Genomic DNA, 22,592 nt, shown 5'->3' with positions numbered 1-22,592 from the left:
TTTCTCTGTCGGAAATGCATTTAATGGAAAAAAAAAGGTTTTGGGTGCCACACCTGCTGGTGTTTAGGGGCTGTCCCAGCTCATTGCTGGGTGGGATCCTGTGCGGGGATGTGCCTTCCGCGTGGGAAGCATGTACCCCAACCTGCTGAGCTATAAAATTCAGCATGGAGGCCTTCAGAGGATGTTGGTGATGTTTTGGGGCCAGGCCTGGTGGTGCTCAGGAGGCCATGCGTGGGGCTCTGTATCTGATGTCAGCGCATGGAAGGCATGCACCTGGGCCTTGCTCTGGACCGCCTCTTTGGCCCTGTGGCTGTCTGTGTTTGTGTGTTTGTAAACACATACAGAGGTGAAAATTTGAAATTCAGATTTTGGCATAAAAATATTTTGGAGCCAGGGATTTAGCTCAGTGGTAGAATGTGTGCTTGTCTTGCCTGTGTGTGACCTTGGATTCGATCACCAGCACAGGAGAAACAAACCAGAATAAAACCGCTAAACTCTTCAACACACATGAGTGCACACACACACACACACACACTCACACACACACACACAGTGTATGGAAAATATATGCATATTACCATAACATTGAATTGCATCAACAAAACAGATTTTGATTTCTGGATTATTCCTCAGGGGCTGCTCCCCGCTTGGTCACTCCCAGAGGTGCTTGGGGGACCATGTGGTACCAGAGAATTAAACCTCGGGGGGCCCCTGGGTGCAAAACACATGGTCCCACCCTTTGGGATATCTCTCCAGACTTATTTTTAACCCTGTAAATAGATTTTCTATGTTTTCTACTTTTCTGCAAAGAATAATTAATAATTTGTTTCAGTTAATTCAGCTGTGATTTTTAAAAAAAATTTTTATTAGAGAAACACCATGAGGTACAGTTGTAGACTTACAAATTTTTGTGCTTGGGTTTCAGTTATACAATGATCGAGTGCCCATCCCCCCACCAGTGCCCATTCTCCACCACCACTGATCCCAGTATCCCTCCCACTCCCCATCCCTCCCATCCCATCCCTCCTCTGTGGCAGGGCGGTCCCTTTTGTTCTCTGTCTCCTTTTGGGCGCTGTGGTTTGTAAAAGAGGCATTGAGTGGCAGTCATGTTCGGTCTATGGTCTACTTTCTTAGCTGTAATTTTAAATGTTTTTTTCATAATATACTAAAACTCACATTTGAGCCAGAAACGGGATGGTGAAAGAGGTTCAAAGTATTTAGCTTTTAGAATCACGTGATAGACATAATCACTGTCACTGTCACTGTCATCCCATTGTTCCTCGATTTGCTCGAGTGGGTTCCAGTAATGTCTCCATTTGTCCCAGACCTGAGATTTTAGCAGCCTCTTTTCTTGTCTTTCCCAACTTGCTGGAGACTCTTTCAGGGTCAGGAGAATGAAACCCGACATTGTTACTGTTTTTGGCCTATCATACGACACGGGTAGCTTGCCAGGCTCTGCCGTGCAGGCGGGATATCCTTCGTAGCTTGCAGGGCTCTCTGAGAGGGATGGAGGAATGGTGTGGTAATTATGAAAGATGGGTCGGGAGTGTCTTATGATAAGTCCAGGAGTATGTTCACTCCTATGTGAAGTTAGGCCCGAGCGTGTGGAAAGGGCCTGGAGCGTGGCGGTGGTTGGGTTGTGGAGGTCGGCTGCCAGGGCTGGGTCCCTTGGGGCATAAAATAAAAGCATAAATAATGCGATGGACTTGGAAGGAAAATTTATTCACTCGTTCGATCCCATCGGCGGTCTTTTTCCCAGAGGCACCCACACTCAGATCTCCTAAGTGTTGCTTCTTATCCTTTTCCTCCCTGTGGATGATAACACACTTTTTGTTTTCGGGTTATCATTTGAGGTGGTTTTTGGCTTTCTTCTTACTATGGAAGATGAAGATTTAATATATACATATATTTTTCACCCTTTTGTACTTGGGTCACACTTGGCGGTGATGCTTAGGGGCTGCTCCCTGGGTGGGACTCGGGGACTCAGGACTCGGTCTGTGGGAGGGTGGGGGTCAGACTTAGGCTTTTGGGCTGCAGAGCACATACTCCAACCCACTGAGCTCTCTCCGCAGCTCCAGGTTTCAGACTGTTAAGTTGCCATGTTTAAAAATAAAGAGAAGTGTGACTTCTTTTAGTAAAAGTTTGTAGCTCTTTTACATTTAGGTCAAGGGTGGACAAAAGGGAGATGATGGTTTCTGTTTGTTTGTTTGTTTTGGGGTCACACCCTGCGATGCTCAGGGGCCACTTCGGGGGACCATTGGGGGTGCTGGGGATTGATACTGGGTCAGCCGTGTGCAAGGCAAACACCTTACCGCTGTACTGTTTCTCTGGTCCTGGTGGTAATTTTTTTTTTTTTGGTTACACCTTGGTGATGCACAAGGGTTACTCCTGTTTTTGCACTCAGGAATTACTCCTGGCGGTGCTCAGGGGACCATATGGGATGCTGGGGATCAAACCCGGGTCAGCCGCATGCAAGGCAAATGTCCTACCTGCTGTACTATCACTCCATCCTCTGGTAATGGCTTTGACTGAATTTCTTTTTTCTTCACTGCAGGTTGTCTTGTGGAAATGAAGGTTTAAAGAGAAGTCATTTATCACAGTAGAAGATGGGCTCGAACAGCAGCAGAATCAGTGATCTTCCGAAAAATGAGTACTTAAAAAAGCTCTCAGGAACAGAGTCTGTCTCTGAGAATGATCCATTCTGGAATCAGCTTCTCTCATTTTCTTTCCCTGCGCCTACCAGCAGGTAAGAGCTTGACCGGGTTGAAACCCAGAGAGAGTCGTCGGGACCAATGTGGGATGGTGACTGGGAACAGGAGCTTGTTGGGGGCTCCACCCGCCTGCGTTTAGGGGTAGTCACCCCTGGCAGGGCTCGGGGTGTCGCAGGGCTGCCAGGGGTTGAACCCGCGTTGGCCGTGTGTGAGGCAAGCTTCCTGCCTGCTGTCCAGCCAATCCCTCTGCCTGGGACCAGATACTTGGAAATACTCTCTTCTGTCTCTCTGTCCATCTGGTCTCTTTGTCTTTCATGTAAGAAAAGAAAAAATCCACAAAGTCTAAATAGCAAGAATGAAATTATTCTCTTTCTCTCCTGTCACTCAGCTTCCTTCTTTCCCAGAAGTGATTTCTGATAACCTTTGAATGCTTCTGAAGAAAGTTTGAAGTTCCTTACAAACAACAAACAAACACTGTCCTCCCGATGTTCATCAGTTTGCTCGAGCGGGCCCAGTAACGTCTCCATTGTGAGACTTCTTGTTACTGTGTTTGGCATATTGAATACTCTCGGTAGCTTGCCAGGCTCTCCGAGAGAGGTGGAGGAATCGAACCCTGCTCGGCTGGGCTGGCTGCGCTCAAGGCAAACGCCCTACTGCTGTGCTATCACTCCAGCCCCTTAAGGGTATCTTAAAGGTATCTCGTATAGACTGAGTTGTCTGAGTATGTATCCTGTTTCTCCCCTGCCCCAGGGTGCAGTAAACGGCCTTCTGTGCACAAGTATATATGCAACTGCCTTATTCTTTTTTAATTAAAAAAATTTTTTTTAATGAATCACTGTGAGACATAGTTACAAAACTTTTGTTATTGAGTTTCAGCCATACAGTGATAGAACACCCATCCCTCCACCAGTGGCACATTTTTCAGCATCAGTGTCCCCAGTATTTCCCACCTCCCCCCCCCCCCAGACTACCCCCTTGACTCTATGGCAGACAGTTTCCCCCATACTCTCTCTCTACTTCTGGGCATCATGATTTGCAATACAGACACTGAGAGACCATCATGTTTGGTTCTTTATCAACTTTCACCGCACATCTCCCATCCCGAGTGATCCCTCCAACCATCATTGACTTAGTGATCCCTTCTCTACCCCAGCTGCCTTCTCCTTCAGCTCATGGGGCAGGCTTCTAACTGTGGAGCAATCTTTTTGGCCCTTGTGTCTACTGTCTCTTTTTGTTTTTGGATCGCACCAGCGATACACAGAGGTTACTCTTGGCTCATGCACTCAGGAATTACGCCTGGCAGTGCTTGGGGGAACCATATGGGGTGCTGGAATCGAACCCCGGGTCAGCCACATGCAAGGCAAATGCCCTACCCACTGTGCTATTGCTCCAGCCCCTTGTGTCTACTGTCGTGGTGTCAGTCTTATTTTATATTCCATAAATGAGTGCAGGCATTTTATGTCTGTCCCTCTCTTTCTGACTCAATTCACTTAGCATGATACTCTCCATGTCCATCCACTTATAAGCAAATTTCATGACTTCATCTTTCCTATCAGCTGCATAGTATTCCATTATGTAGATGTACCAGATTCTCTTTAACCAGTCTTCTGTTCTCGGGCACTTGGGTTGTTTCCAGATTCTGGCTATTGTGAACAGTGCTCAGTGAACGTACAGATGCAGATGTCATTTCTACTGTGGCAGCTGCCTTGTTCTTTTTGGTGGCTCTTAAACGTACATAGTCAGTTTTTGTTTGGTGGATATTTAGAGTGTTTACAGCCTTTTGTTATAAGAGTGTCCTGCATAATATTTCACATGCATACAGATATAACTCTTAATATAAATTACTTTTATTGCAGTTGTTGTGTTAAAGCAATTAACAATTGCATTTGTGGGCCTTGCATGCGACCCACCTGGGTTTGATCCCTGGCATCCCTAATGGTTTCCCCAGTACCACTGGAGTAATTCCTGATTGCAGAGCCAGGAGTAACCCCTGAGCATTGCCAGGTGTGACCTAAAAACCTAAAAAATAATTGCATTTGTAACTTTTGTATCACTGTCACTGTCACTGTCTTCCCCTTGTTCATCGATTTGCTCGAGTGGGCCCAGTAACGTCTCCATCGTGAGACTTGTTACTGTGTTTGGCATATCGAATACATCACGGATAGCTTGCCAGGCTTTGCCGTGCGGGCAAGATACTCTTGGTAGCTTGCCGGGCTCTCCGAGAGGGGCGGAGGAATTGAACTCGGGTTGGCCATGTTGGCTGCTTGCAAGGCAAACGCCCTACCCGCTGTGCTATTGCTCCAACCCAACTTTTGTATGTATCACCAAACTGTGTTCCATTGAAGTTGTATCAACTATTCCTACCGGCAGTATATGAGATTTGAGAATGTCTGTTTTCCTATACTTTTGTCAGTTTAACACATTTTTTAGACTCTAACCTTTGTCACTGTGTGAAAAATTGATCTCTCTCTCTCTCTTCTCTTGTTTTTGGGTCAGGTCACACTGGCCATGGTCAGGGCTACTCCTGGCTCTGTGCTAGGGGATCACTTCTGGCGGGCTTGGGGGACCATATGGGGTGCTGAGGATGGAACTCAGGTTGGCCATGTGCAAGGCAAGTGCCTTCCCCACTGTTCCAGTCCTTCTTGCTTGTTTGTTTTGCTGGGGAGGGGGGCATACCTGTTGATGCTCAGGACTCACTCCTGGAAGTGCTCAGGGGACCAGGAAGATAAACCAGGGTCTGCACGCTAGGCAAGCACCTTACCTCCTCAATTGTCTCCCTGGCCCCTACTTTCTTAATTCTAAGTGGGTAGACATACATTAATGATGGTGACTAGAAGTGACTATTGAATTTCTACATACTTAACACCTAGCTTAAAAACTTAGAGTTGTGATCAGTTTTACTGTGCTGGACAGGCTTGTGGTCTCCTGCTGGTGTCCACCCTCGGACACTGGTGTGCATGGGCGCCTCATCCCTTTCCAGGTGGCTTTGGTTGGGGACACACCCTGCAGTGCTTAGCTCAGCACTTGGGAATACTCAGGGACCAGGCCGAACTGGGGCTCGGACCTGGGCCTCTCACCTGCCAGGCAGCACACACGGTCTCTGTGCTACCTCGCAGGCCCTCTTTCATCCCGAGTGAGAGTCTATCGTTTGGATATCTGCTCCTGGGATAGCATCTCTTTCCGAGAACCTCCTGTAGGTGCTCTTAATCTTCTACAGTGACACACTGATGCCATGTCTTGTTTTTTTGTTTGTATTTTGGGCCACACCTGCTAGTGCTCAGGGCTCCTGGCCGGCCTCGGGGACCCTCTGCGGTGCCGGGAATTGAACCCTCATTGGCTGCATGCAAGGCAGAGCCCTCCTTGCTCCTTTCAAGGCCCATCTGCTCCGCCTCTGTGGCGAGCGACAGGAGTTCTCTGGTCACAGTGCACAGTCGACTCACCCAGGTCATGTCACTGGCTGGCTGGGGCTAAAGACTGTCCTGCATTCTTGCTGGCACTAGCCATGTCCTCCTGTGGTAGAAGTGGGGAGGAAGCCACCAGCCCCCTGTTTCACAGGCCCACATAGGAGGGCCCCAGATGGGTGACCTCACCCTTCCCGCGGCCCGCTTGCTAATACCATCGTTACGGGGCATTCAGGTTCCAATATATGCTTCATGAGGGTCATGCATGCCTGTGAGTAGGAAGTCTGCCCTGTGGGTAGGTAACGGTGTGGAATGCACACTTCCGTGAGTCCTGCTCTCCCTGTTGGTTACGTGATGGGGACCCTTGGTGCTCCTCATCCTTTCTGATTAGAACAGCCCTGCATCAGGCTGACCAGGCCCTTGCCGTCTGGGAGCGGCAGGGACCAGCCTCTCTGTGCCCTGCGAGGGGCGTGGAGCCGGGTGACCGACTTCTGTTCTTTCTTGGCTCTGGGCTGGCTGCACGTTAGAAACACAGTGAGAGGTTGAGTGCGACTGGGAGGAGGGTGAGTCTCGAGGGCTTCAGGGCCAGCTGCTCAGGGCCTTGGGGGGCTTCAGCCCGAGAGTCTGACCATGGATTCCTGTTAGAAAGTTAGAAAGCTGCGCCTGTTAGAAAACAGGGGACTCAGACCGCGGACCCCATAGGTTTCTGTTGAGCACCTTTGGTCAAAGCATTTTTTCAGTTTTTGAAGGGAGCAAAGGTTCTCAAACTTAACTGCTCTATTTAAATTTTTTTCCTGTTTATTTATATTTTGAGGGGAGGCATATCTGTTGGTGCTTGGGGCTTACTCCTGGCTCTGTGCTCAGAGATCACTCCTCATGGGACTTCTGGGACCATATGGGATGCCAGGCATCAAGCCCAGGCCAGCCATCTGTAAGGCAAGTGCTCCTCTTGCTGTTCTACTATTGCTAGTACAGCATTCTCTCTCTCTCTCTCTGTTCTCTCTTACTGGCATTTTATTTATTTATTTATTTATTATTTAAAATTTTTTATTAGTGAAACACCATGAGGTACAGTTGTAGACTTAAAAATTTTTGGGCTTGGGTTTCAGCTGTCTCTTTTTTGGAAACAGAAAAATTATGTAGCAGCACTCCAGCAGTCTACCTTGCTTAAGCTCACCAACAGAAAGCGCCCCACATTTGAGGTGAGGATCCTCCCCAAACCCCCTGGGGACCGGTGTCTTTCGCTTTGGGATATTTGAAAGATTTGAACGCTTAAGGGTGATGAGCAGGGGCTGGAGTGATAGTCCAGCGGGCAGGGCATTTGCCGTGCACACGGCAGGTGCAGGTTTGATCTCTGGCACCCCATATTGTTCCCTGAGAACTGTCAGTGATCCCTGAGTACCAGTGAGTATGTCTTACCCCTACCCCCCAAAAATATTAGTTGGTACTAAGTACGGTAATGTTTGTCTTTGTGTTTGTACTCTATTCTTCGTGTTGTTTTGCTTGGAGACCCGATGCTGGTGTTCAGGGCTCCCTCCCGGCCCTGTGTTCGGGAATCACCCGTGGTGGTGCCTGGGAGACCTCTGCTGTGTTGGGGTATTCTGCAGTTGGCTGTGCACGGCAGGGACCCTGTGGATACAGGCTTCTCTGTCCGGGGACTCTGGACCGCCTGGTGCAAATTGTATTCTGTGTGCTGAGCACTAGGTGGCGCTCCAGGAAGGCAGGAAAGCCACCACGGCACAGCCACGTAAACACAGACTCATCAAAACTCGTTTCTTGGAGTGGCAGAGACTCCCATGTTCACTCTGAACCTTTAAACCCATGGCGGCACAAAGGAGGCCAAAGTGACGGTGACAGCCGGTGGGGTGACCATGGCTCACCTTTCAGGTGGATGTTTTTTCAGCTTCCTAAGGTACCGCACGGCAAAGCCTGGCAAGCTCCCCGTGACATATCCGATATGCCAAACACAGTAACAACAAATCTCACAACGGAGACGTTACTGGGCCCGCTCGAGCAAATCGATGAACAACGGGAGGACAGTGCTACAGTGCTATTCTGGTGGTGCTTGGGTCCACACCCAGTGGTGCCCAGGGCCCATCCCTGTTGGTTCTTAGGGGCCGCTCCTGGCTCTGTGCTCAGGGGCTATGCCCGGCGGTGCTCAGGCCCGTGTGCAGGGCTGGGATAATAATAATTCATTGTTGCTGTTGTTGTTGGGCCACACCTGGCGGTGCTCAGGGGCCTCTCCTGACTCAGCTCGAGGCCGTCCCTGGTAGTGCTGGGGACTGTGCACCTTCCCGGGGCGCGTGTGTCCTGTCCTTCGTACCCCCTCTTGCCCTCTGCCTCTGGTGGGCTTCTGCCTCTCAGGCACCAACAAGTGAGAATACAAGGAGAGGGATGGTTCGATGCCCTGCTACCACATGTGGTCTCCCCCAAACTCCGCCAGGGCTTGCTCCTGAGCACTGAGCCAGGAGTAACCGCTGAGCACCCCTGAAGAAGGCCCAAATCTAAACCCGAAACATACCTGCAGGTGTACAGTGTTTGGTACATACCTGTGTGCGGTGCATAGAGTGTATGGGACATTCCAGAAACTGGCATGGGGGGTGGAGAGAGCAGAGTGGGTGACAGGAGGGACAGGCCACAGGTGCCGCGGTGGTCTCTTCAGACAGAGGGTCTCTCGGAAACATGCCCAACGCTCAGGCCGCTGCCTCCGTGCATTCCATCCTGGGGTTGCATTGGCAGTTGGTGGGGGCTCTGTGGAGCAGCCTCTGTGGAGCAGCCTCTGTGGAGACAGGAGTCCTGCGTTTCTGGGGACATGTGCCACATGCAGTGGGAACGGGTCGGAGGAAGGGAAAGGCCAATGGGGCGGAGCAGTGAGCGGGGAGAGCAGCCACCCCGGGCTCTCGTTGCGGCCCAGGGTTTCATTCCACTTGGTGTTCCGGAGGTGAGCACTGGGAATAGAGCCTAGCCTGATCTACCTTAGTAGCTCCCCTCTTGTACGGTAGCACAGCGGGCAGGGCATTTGCCTTACAAGCGGCCAACATGGCCGACCCGAGTTCGATTCCTCCGCCCCTCTCGGAGAGCCCGGCAAGCTACCGAGAGTATTCGATATGCCAGACACAGTAACAACAAAGTCTCCAATGGAGACGTTACTGGGCCCACTCGAGCAAATCGACGATCAACGGGAGGGCCTTTACTCCTTTATTTTTTTTTCTTAGTGAAGCAAGATAGTGTTTACTGAACAGAACTTATTTGGAAAGATGCGAGGGGAGAGGGAAGGAGATATGTTCAGGAAGGAGCATGAGCTTGGGAGAAAAAGTCAGCAAGCAAGCGAAGAGGAAGTCGAGAGAAGCAAGTGAGTTTCGTGTGCAAGGGTGAACGTGGGCCTGAAGAACACACGACATGTGATTTCTTTCCTGGTGGTGACAGAATCCTGACCGGCCGTTTCTGAGTGCAGGGGCTGAAGTCCATCGGAGCGTGGTGCAGCCGTCAGCACTGTTTGTTCCTTCCCCTGCGCCCTCCTTCTACTTTCTGTTTCTGTGATTTTGCCTTTGAAAAGTCGCTCATGTGTGGGGCTGGAGTGATAGGACAGCAGGGAGGGCACTTGCCTTGCAGGCGCTTTCGATCCCGTGATTTTGATCCCATATGGTCTCCCGAGCACCGTCAGGAGTACCCCGATAACTCAGCACGCCGTTGACCGTTCCCTGTCCCTGAGCTGGGCTGGCCTGGCCAGGGCGCGCATTCTCGTTGGGGTCTCATATCGAGTCTGGAGACAGGTGTCAGTAGTCGACCCTTCGCCAGGGGACAGAGGCCTGGGAGGCTGTGCTGAGCCTCCAGCTTGCTCCCGGAGAGGCTCAGTGGTCAGCCAGACTTATGTTGCTGCGGGAGGAAGCCTGTCATGCTACATAGAACATATGTACGCGCTACACAGCATGTACATATGCTACACAGTCAGGTTACACGGTCTCCATCTGGAAGCTTGACGTGCTACACAGTCTCCATCTGGAAGCAGGGAGTCACAGACCTCACCCAGATTATGGCTGACGGTAGAGGGGGACCCGAGAGACAAGAAGTACCAGGTTGGGCCGGAATGTCACTCACATACACATACACACACACATACACGCGCGCGCACACACACACACACACACACACACAGAGGCACCAGATTGTATATTCATGCTTTCAAAGCAGGTACACACAGTCTCATACACATAAAGCTATATACACACACACATACACAATCACCAGATTGTATATTCACATTTTCAAAGCAAGTACACATATGTACACAATCATATACATATAGCTACACACACACACACATTCATACACACAGTCACCAGTCAAACACACAGTTACCAGATTTCATATTCACATTTCCAAAGCAAGCACATTCACCCCCCCCACACACAGAGTCACATATATACATACAGAATCACCAGATTATATACTCATATTTTCAAAGCACTGGATGTTTACATGCCATTATTTGTAGTGAAATCAGTACTATCTCTTTTGTTTTTGTTTTTATTGGGTCACATCCAGCATTGCTCAGGGGTTAACTCCTGGCCTTGTACTCAGGAATTACTCCTGGCAGGGCATGGCGAGCCATACGAGTGCTGAGGATCAAACCTGGGTCAGTTACATGCATGGCGCACCCCACCCACAGTACTGCAGCTCTGGCCTCTGAAATATCATGCTCTCTTTGTACGTGGTGTTTCCCAGTGACAGGTGTGGTGTCGCATCTTGGTGTAAGTGAGGTGCACTGTCTCTGTCCCTTGAGTCCCTTGGTCTCTTCTCCCCTGCTGAGAAATAGGAAGAGAGATGTACTGAGTTAGGCCACCGCTTTTAACCAACAGAAACAATTAAGTGATTGTAAAAATCAGATTTTTTTCCAGGATGCTTTAATACCTGCCTCTGCCTCTATGTTTTTGTTCTCTTTGGCATGCTTCATAGAGCTTTTATTAGATGGATTTTTTACTAGGACTTTTCAAGTGGAAGCTGTCTGCTCAGCCCGAGAGCTACTAAACCATCCTGTGACGCTCGCCGGGTTCTTTTATCTGAGATTTGCCTGGACAGCTACCCGACGGTGTACCAGACCATTCTACGAAGGGAATAAATCAGGGAGTCAGTTTCCTTGGCATCCCTACTTTCTCAAACTGAGGGACCAAAAGGAGTCCAGCTTCTGCGTCTTGAACCCAGACCTCCTTTTCCTGTCCTGTCATGTAGAGCTTTCTTTGCAAAATGACTTTAGAAGGTCTTGACTTTGCCCAGGGTGGTGAATAAGCCCTTAAATCAGAAGTTTGAAAGGGGAGAAAAAGAACCAGCATGGTTCTATTAAAACATCGGGTTCTGGTTCTGTTAAAACCCTAGTTCTGGTTCTATTACAACATCTGGTTCTGACTCTTTAAAAACGTTAGAATTCCCACACTTAGAAAATTTTTTTTAGGGTGCCATTTCCAGAGGTGCTCAGGGCTGACTTCTGGTTCTGTGCTGGGGGACCATATAGGATTCTGGGGGTTGAACCCAGGTTGACAGGTGCCCCCCTTCTGTACTGTTTCTGGTCTCTGCATTCCCACACGTAGACTGGGCTGATTCTCGTTAGTGTTGTGAATTGTGTCTGTAATCCTCTCTTTGCTAAGGTAAGGAGTCAAAAGTCTCCAGAAGTGCTTCCATGTTTTTCTGAAGCGGCACTTCTTGGGCTTTCTCAGGCACACGTGATTTTTCAGAGAGCATTTTGTGTGGACTAGCAGTGACCTGGGCATCGCACACGTGTCACCGCAGACATGGCTTTCGGGCCAGATTTTCAGCGAAATGAACTTGGGCATTTTCAGTGTTGTTTGAATCTTAGCGTTACTTTAAAGGCTCAGCAAATCTGTGTTTAGGGATTATGTGTAATTTCTGCCCGCCAACTTTGTGTCTGCCTGCTTTCAGTGAGAAAATGGCTCAGTGCCGGCCTGGAGCCCAGCGCCCCACCTGCACAGAGCCTGGCTTCCAGCCAGCTGTCCCCCAGTGAGGGGAGACCAGGGCTGAAGAGTGTGAGCCTGCTGGCATCTCCTGAAAGATGCAGGGACTGTGACCACAGCTGCTGCAACAACCAGCAGCAGAAAGGGAGAAGGGAGGAAGGGAGGGCGGGGAGAGATCACATAGGCTCTGAATTTATTACCCTGCACGGTTGGGATTCCTATAGCATATGGGATGCTTTTTTAAAAATTTTTATTTATTGACTCTTCGTGAGAACAGTCACAAAGCCTTTCAGTTTAAGTCTCCGTCGGTCATACAATGATCAAACACCCATCCCTTCACCAGTACACATTTTCTACCACCAAGAACCCCAGTCTACCCCCCTCCCGCCCCTCCCCCTGCCTGCGTGGCAGATTTCCACTTTACTCTCTCTCGACTTTGATCATATTCAATATTACAACAAAAGACCCACCATTATTATTTGGAATTTTCCCTAACAATCGAACCTGCCAAAAAGACATCATTAGATCATTTGTTTTCTATTGCTGATTATGAAGAGCCTATGATGTCAGGCGGCCACTATAGTGGCCATGTGATTTTGGATTTCTGATATTTTAATAATAAGTCTAGAGGGATTACTGCCAAAAGCTGCTGTGTTCTGAGATTGGTTTGTGTGCCTCTGGGATCGTGGTCATTCAGGAGCCGGAGGAGACGTTCGTGGGTGGCAGCTCGAGGCCTTGTCAGGGCAGGGACTAGGGCCAGTTCCACCCCCCATCCCATGAGACCCCATGTGCCTCATCACTGCAGTCTCATACCCGGCTGTCCATTAGGCTCAGAAAGATGGTGGCCACGATGACACTGCCACCAGGGGGAAAAGGTGGAGGGACAAATACCCTTTCCCTCTTGGGGTGGCACGGTGTCATAGTTTAATGCACAGTCCAGATGCGTTTCTGCTAAAAGCTGGTGGTATCCGAGATTGGTTTGTGTGCCTCTGGGATCATGACTGTTCAGGAGCCGGAGGAGGTGTTGGTGGGCAGCGACTTGGGGCCTTATCAGGGTGGGGAGAAGGGCCGGTTCTACCCCCATCCCATGATGTCTTGTGTGCCTCGTCACTGCAGTCTCATACCCTGGCTGTCCATTAGGCGCGGAAAGATGGTGGCCACCATGCCACTGCCGCTAGGGGGCGGAGGGACAAGCACCCTTCCCCTCCTGGGGTAGCGTGGTGCTGTAGTTTAATGCACAGTCCAGATGCATTTCTGTTGGGCATTGTATTTTGCTTGAGTTTTCCCACCACCATTCAAGCCTGCCTTCCAGGGACAGGCGCTAGATCTTTTACTTTCAATTCCTCACTTTGCATATCAGGAAAGGTCGGGTTTGGAAGAATAGTCCTGGTACCCACATACCGGAGCCATGCTTGTAGAAGCTCATGGTCAACAGGATTCCATCTGGAGAAAGTGGGGAGACTGCACCTGCCCCGTCTGGGACCTCCGCCGATATTGGCTCGGTATGGGGGCCAGAGAGTTCTCCGGGTGTTCGGGTGTTGTGGTGCCCGCTGGCCAGGTTTCTTCACTGCTGTCAGCATATGGGGTGCTTTTATTATTATTATCAATAAATTCATTCTTAAATGACCCCAAAGCTGTGAATTGGGGACACACACACACACACACACACACACACACACACACACACACACACAGTCTCCTGCCCGTGCGCCAGGCTAACTTCACTGGAGTCTCTTGGAGGAGGGTGGGTTGAATTTCCCTCCCTGCCCGAGCAGAGCCCCGGCAGCTGAAGACCTCTGGGACCCAGCCACAGCCATGCTGAGACCACTCTCCACTCGTTCAGACGAGCCTCACACATGAAGGAACTGGCAGAGGAACCCAGGCATGCGGGACCCGGGGCTGAGATCTCCAAGCCTGCTCGGATCGGAACGGGACTGGGCCTCCTCCACCCAGATCCCCCATCTTCCAGTAGCTAGGTGTTACACCCACAAACTGCCCCTGGTGCCATGAAATCCCATCAATGACCAAGACCCAGAGACTATAAAACAAAACTCCCAGAAGCGCGTGGCCGTGTATGCGACCTCTTTAGTCTAGTTCTCCTTCTGGGAGAACCTGGCAAGCTACTGAGAGTATCCTGCCTGCACAGCAGAGCCTGGCAAGCTCCCGTGGTGTATTCAATATGCCAAAAACAGTAACAATGATGTGTATCATTCCCTTGACCCTGAAAGAGCCTCCAATGCAGCACCATTAGGAAGGACGAGTGAGAAGAGGATGCTGAAATCTCTGGGCTGGGAGGTATAGAGGCGTTACTGGCACCCGCTCGAGTAATTTGATGACCAAGCGGACGACAGTGATACAGTAATATATCACTGTATCACTGTCGTCCGCTTGGTCGTCAAATATATATATATATGTATGTATGTATATATATTAGAGTCTTAAAGAAATTGCATCTTTGGATTTTGTAAGTTATAAAAAATCTCCTATCCTTTACCACTTTTCTTACTGCACTTAAAAAATAGTCTGTGTAGGTGCTGGAGACAAGGAGGGTGTGGATTCCACCCCAGCATCCTAGATGGTTCCCTGATTATTGCTGAGCACAGAGCCAGGAATAAACCCTAAGCACTGCTGGTGTGACCTCCCAACTCCCCAAAGCAAACAAGCCAACAAGTTCTGTCTTCTAGTTCTTTATCACTCACATATTTTTGTTCATGACTTTCAGCACTTTTATTTTTATTTTTTTTGGGGGGGGTCCTACCCAGTGGTGCTCAGGAGTTACTTCACTGTATCATTGTCATCCTGTTGTTCATCGATTCCCTCGAGCAGGCACCAATAACGTCCCCTTCGTCCTAGCCCTGAGATTTTAGAAAGTGCCACATTCGAGGCTCTTTCAGGGTCAGGAGAATGAGACCCATCGTTGTTACTGGTTTTTGGCATATTGAATACGCCACAGGGAGTTTGCCAGACTCTGCTGTGTGGGTAGGATTCTTTTGGTAGCCTGCCAGGTTCTCCAGAGTAAGAATTAGATAATAAGATGTTGCCTGGCCGCGAATGCGGCCACGTGCTTCCAGGAGCAGGGTTTTATAGTCTCTGGGTCTTGGCCATTGATGGGATTACATGGCGCCAGGGGCAGTTGGTGGGTGTGATGCCTACATACTGGAAGATGGGGGATCTGGGTGGAGGAGGCCCAGTCCCAATCCGAGCAGGCTTGGAGATCTACGCCGCAGGTCCCGCACACCTGGGTTCCTCTGACGGTTCCTTCATGCGTGAGGCTCGTCCAAACGTGTGGAGAGTGGTCTTAAGCAGGAGTTACTTAGTTTATTTATTTAATTTCTATTTTAAAGTTTTATTTATTTTTAATCTAATTTTTTTTTCTTTTTGGGTTTTGGGCCACACCTGGCAGTGCTCAGGTCTTGCTCTTTGCTCTATACTCAGGGATCACTCCTGGAAGGCTCTGGGGACCATATGGGATGTGGGTGATCAAATCTGAGTCGGCCTCACGCAAGGCAAAGTCCCTTACCCGTTGTACTATCACTCTGGATCCCTTAGTTTCTTTTTCTATTAGTTTCTTTTCCCTTGGTTTCTGTTTCTATTTCTCTAGATACACTTAGTTTCTCAACCAGCTTCTTGGAATTAAAAAAAAAAATCAAATGAGATAATCATTGTTAGCAAGGACTTTGAATAGTACGTAGGACTTTACACATGCAAGTTGGATTTGATGAGCAAATTTATTTCCACATAAACACTCAGAAGTGGAAAGTTGAAGTCTTTACATGCATTTGTTTTGTGGAAGGTTAAACAGTACTTTATCTTCTCTCTTCTTATAATACTTGGAACTAAAAACAAATCAGGGGCCAGAGAGGTAGTGCAGTGGGGAGGGCACTTGCCTTGCACATGGCCGACCCAGGTTCAGTCCCCAACATCCCATTTGGTCCCATGAGTCCATGAGGAGTTGACGCCTAAGCAAAGAGCCAAGAGTAAGCCCTGAGTACCATTGGGTGTGGTCACAAAGTGGGCGGGGGTGGGGACAAAAAAACCCAAAACACTAAAACAAAACAAAACTGTGACAATTCAGTTATAGCCAGACAAATCCAAATTCTGCATGGGTGGAGTTTGAATTAATTCCTTCTGACTGTAGGTGTTATCCCAGCCTTAGTTTTTAAAAACCAGTGATTTCTCTATGTAGTTAAGAATATTTGGGACCTGGGTGAATGACTGAGGGGGGTAGAGCGTGTCTGCCTTGTGTAAGGCCTCAAAGTCCATCCCTGGCACTGACCGACCCTCCACACATCCCTGGGTGTAGCCCTGGGGCCCCAGTGGACCCAGCCGGTTGCTCCATCAGTGAGCCAGCAGGCTGAGCATCTTGGGAGAGGCCCCTGATCTTCCTGAACCTTACAGGGGTTGCCCTGATAAAATATTTTTAAAAATATGGTTTACTTTGGGAATCGAAACATGTCTATACTTTATAATATGCTAAGAATAGTTTTTGTTTGTTTATTTATTTGGTGGCTATACCCAGTGATGTTCAGGGACCAAAAGGGGTCCCTGGGACTGAACCTGGGTTGGCTGTGTGCAGGGCAAGTGCCTTACCTGCTGAACTCTGAATTTTTGTCATTTTTAAGCTGCAGTGTTGTTTTTTAGTCATTTGGTGAACTTTTCCTTTTTTTTTCTTTATTTTTTTTTTGGGGGGGGGGGGGAGGAGGTTATACCTGTCGATGGTCAGGGGTTATTCTTGACTCTGAACTCAGGAGTCACATCTGGCAGTGCTCAGGGAACCATATGGCATGTCGGGGATCGAACCCGGGTCGGCTGCATGCAAGGCAAATGCCCTCCCTGCTGTACTATCGCTCCGGCCCCTGGTAAACTTTTCTGATGTTTATATTATTCGACTTCTCCCCCCCCCAACCTCCCCTTTTTGAGTCTGCTCCCTGGCCTGGTGGCAGGTACCTCTTATGTCACTTAAAAATCCAGTGTGTGGACAGATGAAGAAAGAGACGGTTGGGTTGGCAGAGACACGAAGGGCAGAGATTGCTAACGGCCCACCCGTGATTCTTCTGGTTCTGTCCATTGGCTCCATGAGGGAGAGGACAGGCCTCCAGGTACCGGTTCTGTCCAGTGAGCATTTGGCTTTCCGGGAACTCCACTTTCCTAGGCAGCCTCTCTATTTCCCTCTGTGACAGTGATTGGGAATAGGCCCCTTTGGTTGCGGAGACTGGAATTCCTGAACTCCTGATGGAACGAGTCTCTGTTCTCTCTGGCTTGCTTGTGTGTTTGGGACCGCTGCAGGCTGATGCCTGACTCTGGTGACACATGAAGACATGTGTGCTCAGAGCCTACATGCTTTCCCCCCCCCCCCCCTTCATGGCCCCATGGCTTAGCTGTGCGTCACAACCAGGCCAGTTCCTCCTGTCTCCTGTGTCCTCTCAAACTGGGCTGATGCATTCGGAGACATCTGAGGAAGGTGCTGCTCCAGTGACATCTTTTTCTAATGAAGAGTAGTGTCCACGGTTTTCAATCTAACATCAGCTAAACCTTTTCCTGCTGCAGCTGCCCAGCTCTGTATTTAAAAAAAAATTTTTTTTGTAAAGTTGTTCACAGTAGTGGATTACATTCAATATTTCAACACCAGCCCCACCACCATTACACCTTCCCACTACAATTATTTTAAGTTTTCCCGCCACCACTCAAGCCTGCCTAACAGGCAGATGCTAGATGCTTTATTTTGTATTGCTTGTTATGAATATCATGATCTATCGTGTGGCCACTTTTGTGGCTACACGTTCCTGGAATTCTAAAATTTTAGATAACCAGGGTTTGGAGAAATCTCTGCAGCAAGCTGCAGAATTCTGAGATTCTTTTGTGAGTCTCTGGATCATGGGTTAAATAGCAGCCAGAGCAGTTTGTGGGCCTGGCCTCCAGGGTCCCATCGGGGCGGGGATATGGGAAGGACAGGCCCATCCCCTACCCTTGAGGCCTGGAGTTTGCTGTCATTGGTCCCGTGTACCTGGGCCTCTCATTGGGTTCTGGAAGTTGGCGGCCGCGGGGATTCCTAGGGGGCAGGTGCAGGGATGACCCTGCTCCCGTCTGAGGCACCCTGGTGAAATCCGCCTGGCTCAAGGTCCAGACCTGCTCTGTGTGTTTGTGTCACCCCTATTGTTCTTGAAGTTACTGACACGCAGAGTCACGTATTATGCCGAGGACTGTCCCTCAGACCTCACACCAGGGTTGCTGTTCCTCTCTGCCCAGGGCTTCCGGTGTGCCCCACCCCAGCACCATCACACACAGAAGTGCCAGCTCGTGCCATGAGAGGATGTGGGTGGCACTGGGAGCCCACGTGGCAGTGCCTGGTACTTTAATGGTTAGGACTGAAGTCCTCTGCGACTTCCTCTGCAGGGGAACGCTGTGTCCTTGTGCTTGCATACTGCCACCGAGGCTTTCCTGAATATCAAGAGCGCTGGGTTTGTTGGCTGAGGGTGTGACTTATTCATTTAATTTTTAAAATTCAGTCTTGGGGAGAGACACAGTTTGTTCATGATTGGGTTTCATGCAATGTTCCAACACCGTCCCTTCACCAGTGCACATTCCCTGCCACTAATGTCCCCAGTTTCCCTCTCGCCTGCCACCTCCCCACCTGCCTACTTCTGTAGCAGTCTCTCTCTCTCTCTTTCTCTCTCTCTCTCTCTCTCTCTCTCTCTCTCTCTCTTTCTCTCTCTCCTTTTGAGCATTTAGTGAGCAATGCAGGTATTGAAAGGTTATCATTTTTATCTCCCTTTACTTCCTTTCAGTGCTCTGTTCTTGTCCAGAGTGATCATTTCCAACTGTCATTGTCATAGTGGTCCCTTCTCTGTCCTAACTGACCCCCTTGCCTCCCCTCCCCCGCTCCCCTTTGTGGCAGGCTTCCATGGCCCAGACCTCCTGGCCCTCATTTCTACTGTCTTGTTCTTTTTGGGTTTTGGGCTCTCTCCAGGCTCTGCACTCGGGGACCCTGGGGCTCCAGGGATGGGGCTGGGGTAGGTTGGGCCAGGAGAGTGCCTTCCCTGCTGTGCCCATGCTCCGGCTCCCCACATACGGACGCTTCTAATGGGATTGTGATGCATCAGATTTATCTGGAAATGATTTTTTCCCCAGTATTCATTAGAACGGAACTGCTCATTGACCCAGAAGTGGCCCTAGAGTTTATGATAAGGAGGTCACTTGACAAGCTCAGAAACATACACGTGTACAGATGTTCACAGCTATGTTTATACTAGCCAGGGACGCTCCCATGGTCAGTGTCTGGTGGATGGAATAGATAAATTAAAATTGCAGCGGAGGTTGGGCTGGAGCTAAGGGGTAGCTGCTCGTCTTCCTTGTGTTTGATGCCCCTTTGCCGCACGAGAAAATCAAATGGGAGTTTTGAAAGTGGCTGAGCTGTGAAGCTCATGGTTGCAGGGACGGTCCCGGTTCTTCCTGCTGATGTTCTTTCCTCGTGAGCTCGTGAGGGTGTGATTTTAGTGGGGTTAAATTGGAATTGAAAAGGTTGTCCACCTGCGTGTGGTCAGTTGGCGGTTGATCCAGCCTCAGAGTGGCGTGACCCTTGGCCGCCGTGGTTAAGGCAGCCGTGTGAGCGCGGCTGTGGTTAGCTTGTGCTCAGGCGCGGCGAGCGCCGTCTCCTCTTCCTCGTCGTTGTCCATGCCATCAGTCTCTTACAGACTCTCGGGGCAGCCGGAGAGGTGCGGGGCAGCACGCGGCTGCGTTAGGCGGCTTCTCCCCTGCGCCGTGAGGCCCAGCTCCTAACGGCACCGCGGCTCTTCTGCCCGTCTCTTGCCACTGCCCTGCCCAGTCCCGGAACTCTGTCCTGAGGCCTGTTGGCACGCTCAGTGGCGGGACCTCAACACCACGAGATGGGAATAATTCGGCTGTGTTGTTGGCCGCCCTGGGGAGTTTTCCACGGGAGCGCTCGAGCATGTGGAGAGGGTGAGTCGAGGGTGAGGCCGGTCCCTTACCAGCAGCCCAACAGGAGCGAGAGGGCAGCGCGAGTGTGGCCAGGAACCCAGCAGCCTCAGCCTCGCCGGCTTGTCCTCAGGGAACCAGCGGCGTTCTTGAAATCTAGAAGAAAAACCTGAAACTGGCTTCATGTGTGTGTGTGTGTACATATATAGTCCTCCCTCCACCGTGTGTGTACGTACAAAGTCCTGCAGTCCAGTGTGTATGTGTGTGTATACATACATAATCCTCCCTCTACATCCAGTGTGTGTGTGTGTGTGTGTGTATGTATTATGTATATGTATGTGTGTATGCATACATACATAGTCCTCCCTCCACTGTGAGTGTGTATACATACAAAGTCCTTCTTGTCCAGTGTGTGTGTATGTGTACATATGTAGTGTACATACGTAATACTCCCTCTGTCAAGTGTGTATGTGTACATAGTAATTCGTAATACTATTAATTGCCAATACTAATTACTAATTACTAATACTAATAAGTAATTCGTAATCCTTCCTATGGTGTGTGTGTGTGTGTGTGTGTGTGTGTGTGTGTGTGTGTGTGTGCTTACACCGTCCTCCAGTGGTGTGTGGTTGGTTTCCTGGCCATAGTCCTCCCGTCCACAGCCTCGCAGTTGAGGTGTCCTATAGAGCGGGATTCCTGTGGCTCCCGGTGTTTCTGTCATGGCCTGACAGGGCAGCGACAGCTGAGGGGGTGCAGCCTGAAGGCCTCGGGTGTGAGAGCTGCCTGTGGGTGGGTCCTGGCACTGACTGTGAGGTGTGTGTCCCGGGAGCTGGTGCCCGCTGTGGCGCGTCCGTGGCTGATGTGTTTGAAGTACTCCGCACTATTCAGATGGATGTTATTGTTCTAGGATGCATTTCTGACTGCACCCCTCCCCCCATGCTTGCAGTGCCTCAAATGTGCTTTCGGAAACAATATTCGGTCTCTAATTATAATTGTTTTGGAGACATTGGCTTAGTTTGCACTACCATTTTGCTTTTATTTACTGCAAATGGTGATTTCTTAGCTGCGGCTGCCGGAACATCTGAGCTCATTTGTTCAGCGAGGCCCGCGCGCGAGATGCCTGGAACGCACAGCGCATCGCCAACCCCTCCAGTTGCTAACCGCCTCATTTTCACCCTAAATCAGGCAAACGGGAAAGAAGATTATTCCTGAGATGTTCCAAGAAGTTTACAAAATTGGAGGATGGAGAGATGGGAGGAAAGGGATTCTGTTATTACAGCCACTGTGTTGCTTTTGGCCCGGGATGTGCCTGGCTCGTTGCTTTTTTTTTTTTTTTTCCTTTTTGGGTCACACCCGGTGATGCTCAGGGGTTATTCCTGGCTCTGCACTCAGGAATCAATCCTGACGGTGCTCGGGGGACCATATGGAATGCTGGGGAATCGAACCCCAGGTAAGCCGCGTGAAAGGCAAATGCCCTGTCTGCTGTGCTATCACTCTGGCTCCAGGCTCGTTGCTTTTGTAGAAGAAAGTGACGCTTTGGCATGCAGAAATGGCGGGGCTTCCACACCACCCCTACCCTGCTCGGCCTTTACTACACAGCTGATGGCTAAGTGTGTTTCTTGTGGTCTCGCTGTGTACCCGGCCCCATGGGCAGTGTGGCGGGCTGTGAGGCGGCTTCCTGGTGCTCACGGATGGGAAGGGCATTGGCAGGGCATGTGGGGACGGCGGTGGCTGTGGTGGTGCCCAGGCTGAGGGGGCACCCTTACTGATACAGGGAGGGGGGCTGAGTCTCAGTCTCCTGAAAACCCAAGTCACACTGCTTCAGAAACACGGGGTGTTCAGACCCAAGTTCTGGAATTGCATAAAACATTCTAAGAAACACCGAACAGATTGACACTTGGGCAGGGGCACACCTTGCCCGGGGATGGGAGGTGTCCTCCGTTTCTTGAGCATCAGGGGGAGATGTCCCTGGTGTCTGGTGGGGACGTGACCGGCAGTGGCATTCATTCGCAGGCCGAGGACCTGGTGATGGACCAGAGTCCACCTGTTGCGGGCAGTGCAGCCCTCCCATTCTGGGACGTCCGCTTTATGGCGTGCGGCTTTCTGGGACAGAGATGAGGCTGCACCCTGGGTCGTTGTTAATCCCTGGTCATCGTTGTTAATCCCAGACACATCTGTAAGAAGCAGCGTCCAGGCAGCCTCGCCGATCTGTGTGGGAGTTCTCTTGCTTCTGGGCATGTTAATTATAATACAGAGTAGATACATTTGGTTTGGGACCCCACTGGTGGTGTTCAGGGCTTACTCCTGCTCTGTGCTTAGGAATCACTCCTGTTAGGCTTAGGGGACATCTGGGATGCCGGGGATTGAACCTGGGTCAGCTGCGAGCCAGGCAAATGCCTCCCTACTGAACCACTGAACTGTGGCTCTGGTCCCCTGGGCTAATATTGTATTAAAAATAAGATTTCTCACTCTCTCTTTCCCTCCAGCCCTCCCTCCCTTCCTCCTCCTTCCCCTCCCCCCCCCTTTTTTTGGCATTGTGGTTGGCAGTGCAGATACTGAAAGGTTATCTGCTATTTCCCTCT

At 50.1% G+C, this 22,592-nt stretch overlaps 1 protein-coding gene across 4 annotated transcripts in view; it reads left to right on the top strand.

Annotated features, from left to right (window-relative positions):
• Window positions 1-2,554: 2,554 nt before the first annotated feature.
• Window positions 2,555-22,592, top strand: part of DYM (dymeclin) — a 300,303-nt gene continuing 280,265 nt past the window's right edge. For all 4 annotated transcript variants that reach the window (XM_056138010.1, XM_056138009.1, XM_056138012.1 and 1 more), the window contains exon 1: window positions 2,555-2,746. In XM_056138010.1, the coding sequence (XP_055993985.1) occupies window positions 2,607-2,746 (140 nt within the window). In that variant the 5' untranslated portion in view covers window positions 2,555-2,606. The remainder of the gene's footprint in view (window positions 2,747-22,592) is intronic.

The sequence above is a fragment of the Sorex fumeus genome, unplaced genomic scaffold (genome assembly GCF_029834395.1).
Source record: "Sorex fumeus unplaced genomic scaffold, SorFum_2.1 ptg000128l, whole genome shotgun sequence".
NCBI lineage: Eukaryota > Metazoa > Chordata > Mammalia > Eulipotyphla > Soricidae > Sorex > Sorex fumeus.
Note: the sequence above shows the minus strand (reverse complement) of the source record. Positions and strands in the feature narration are given on the sequence as shown.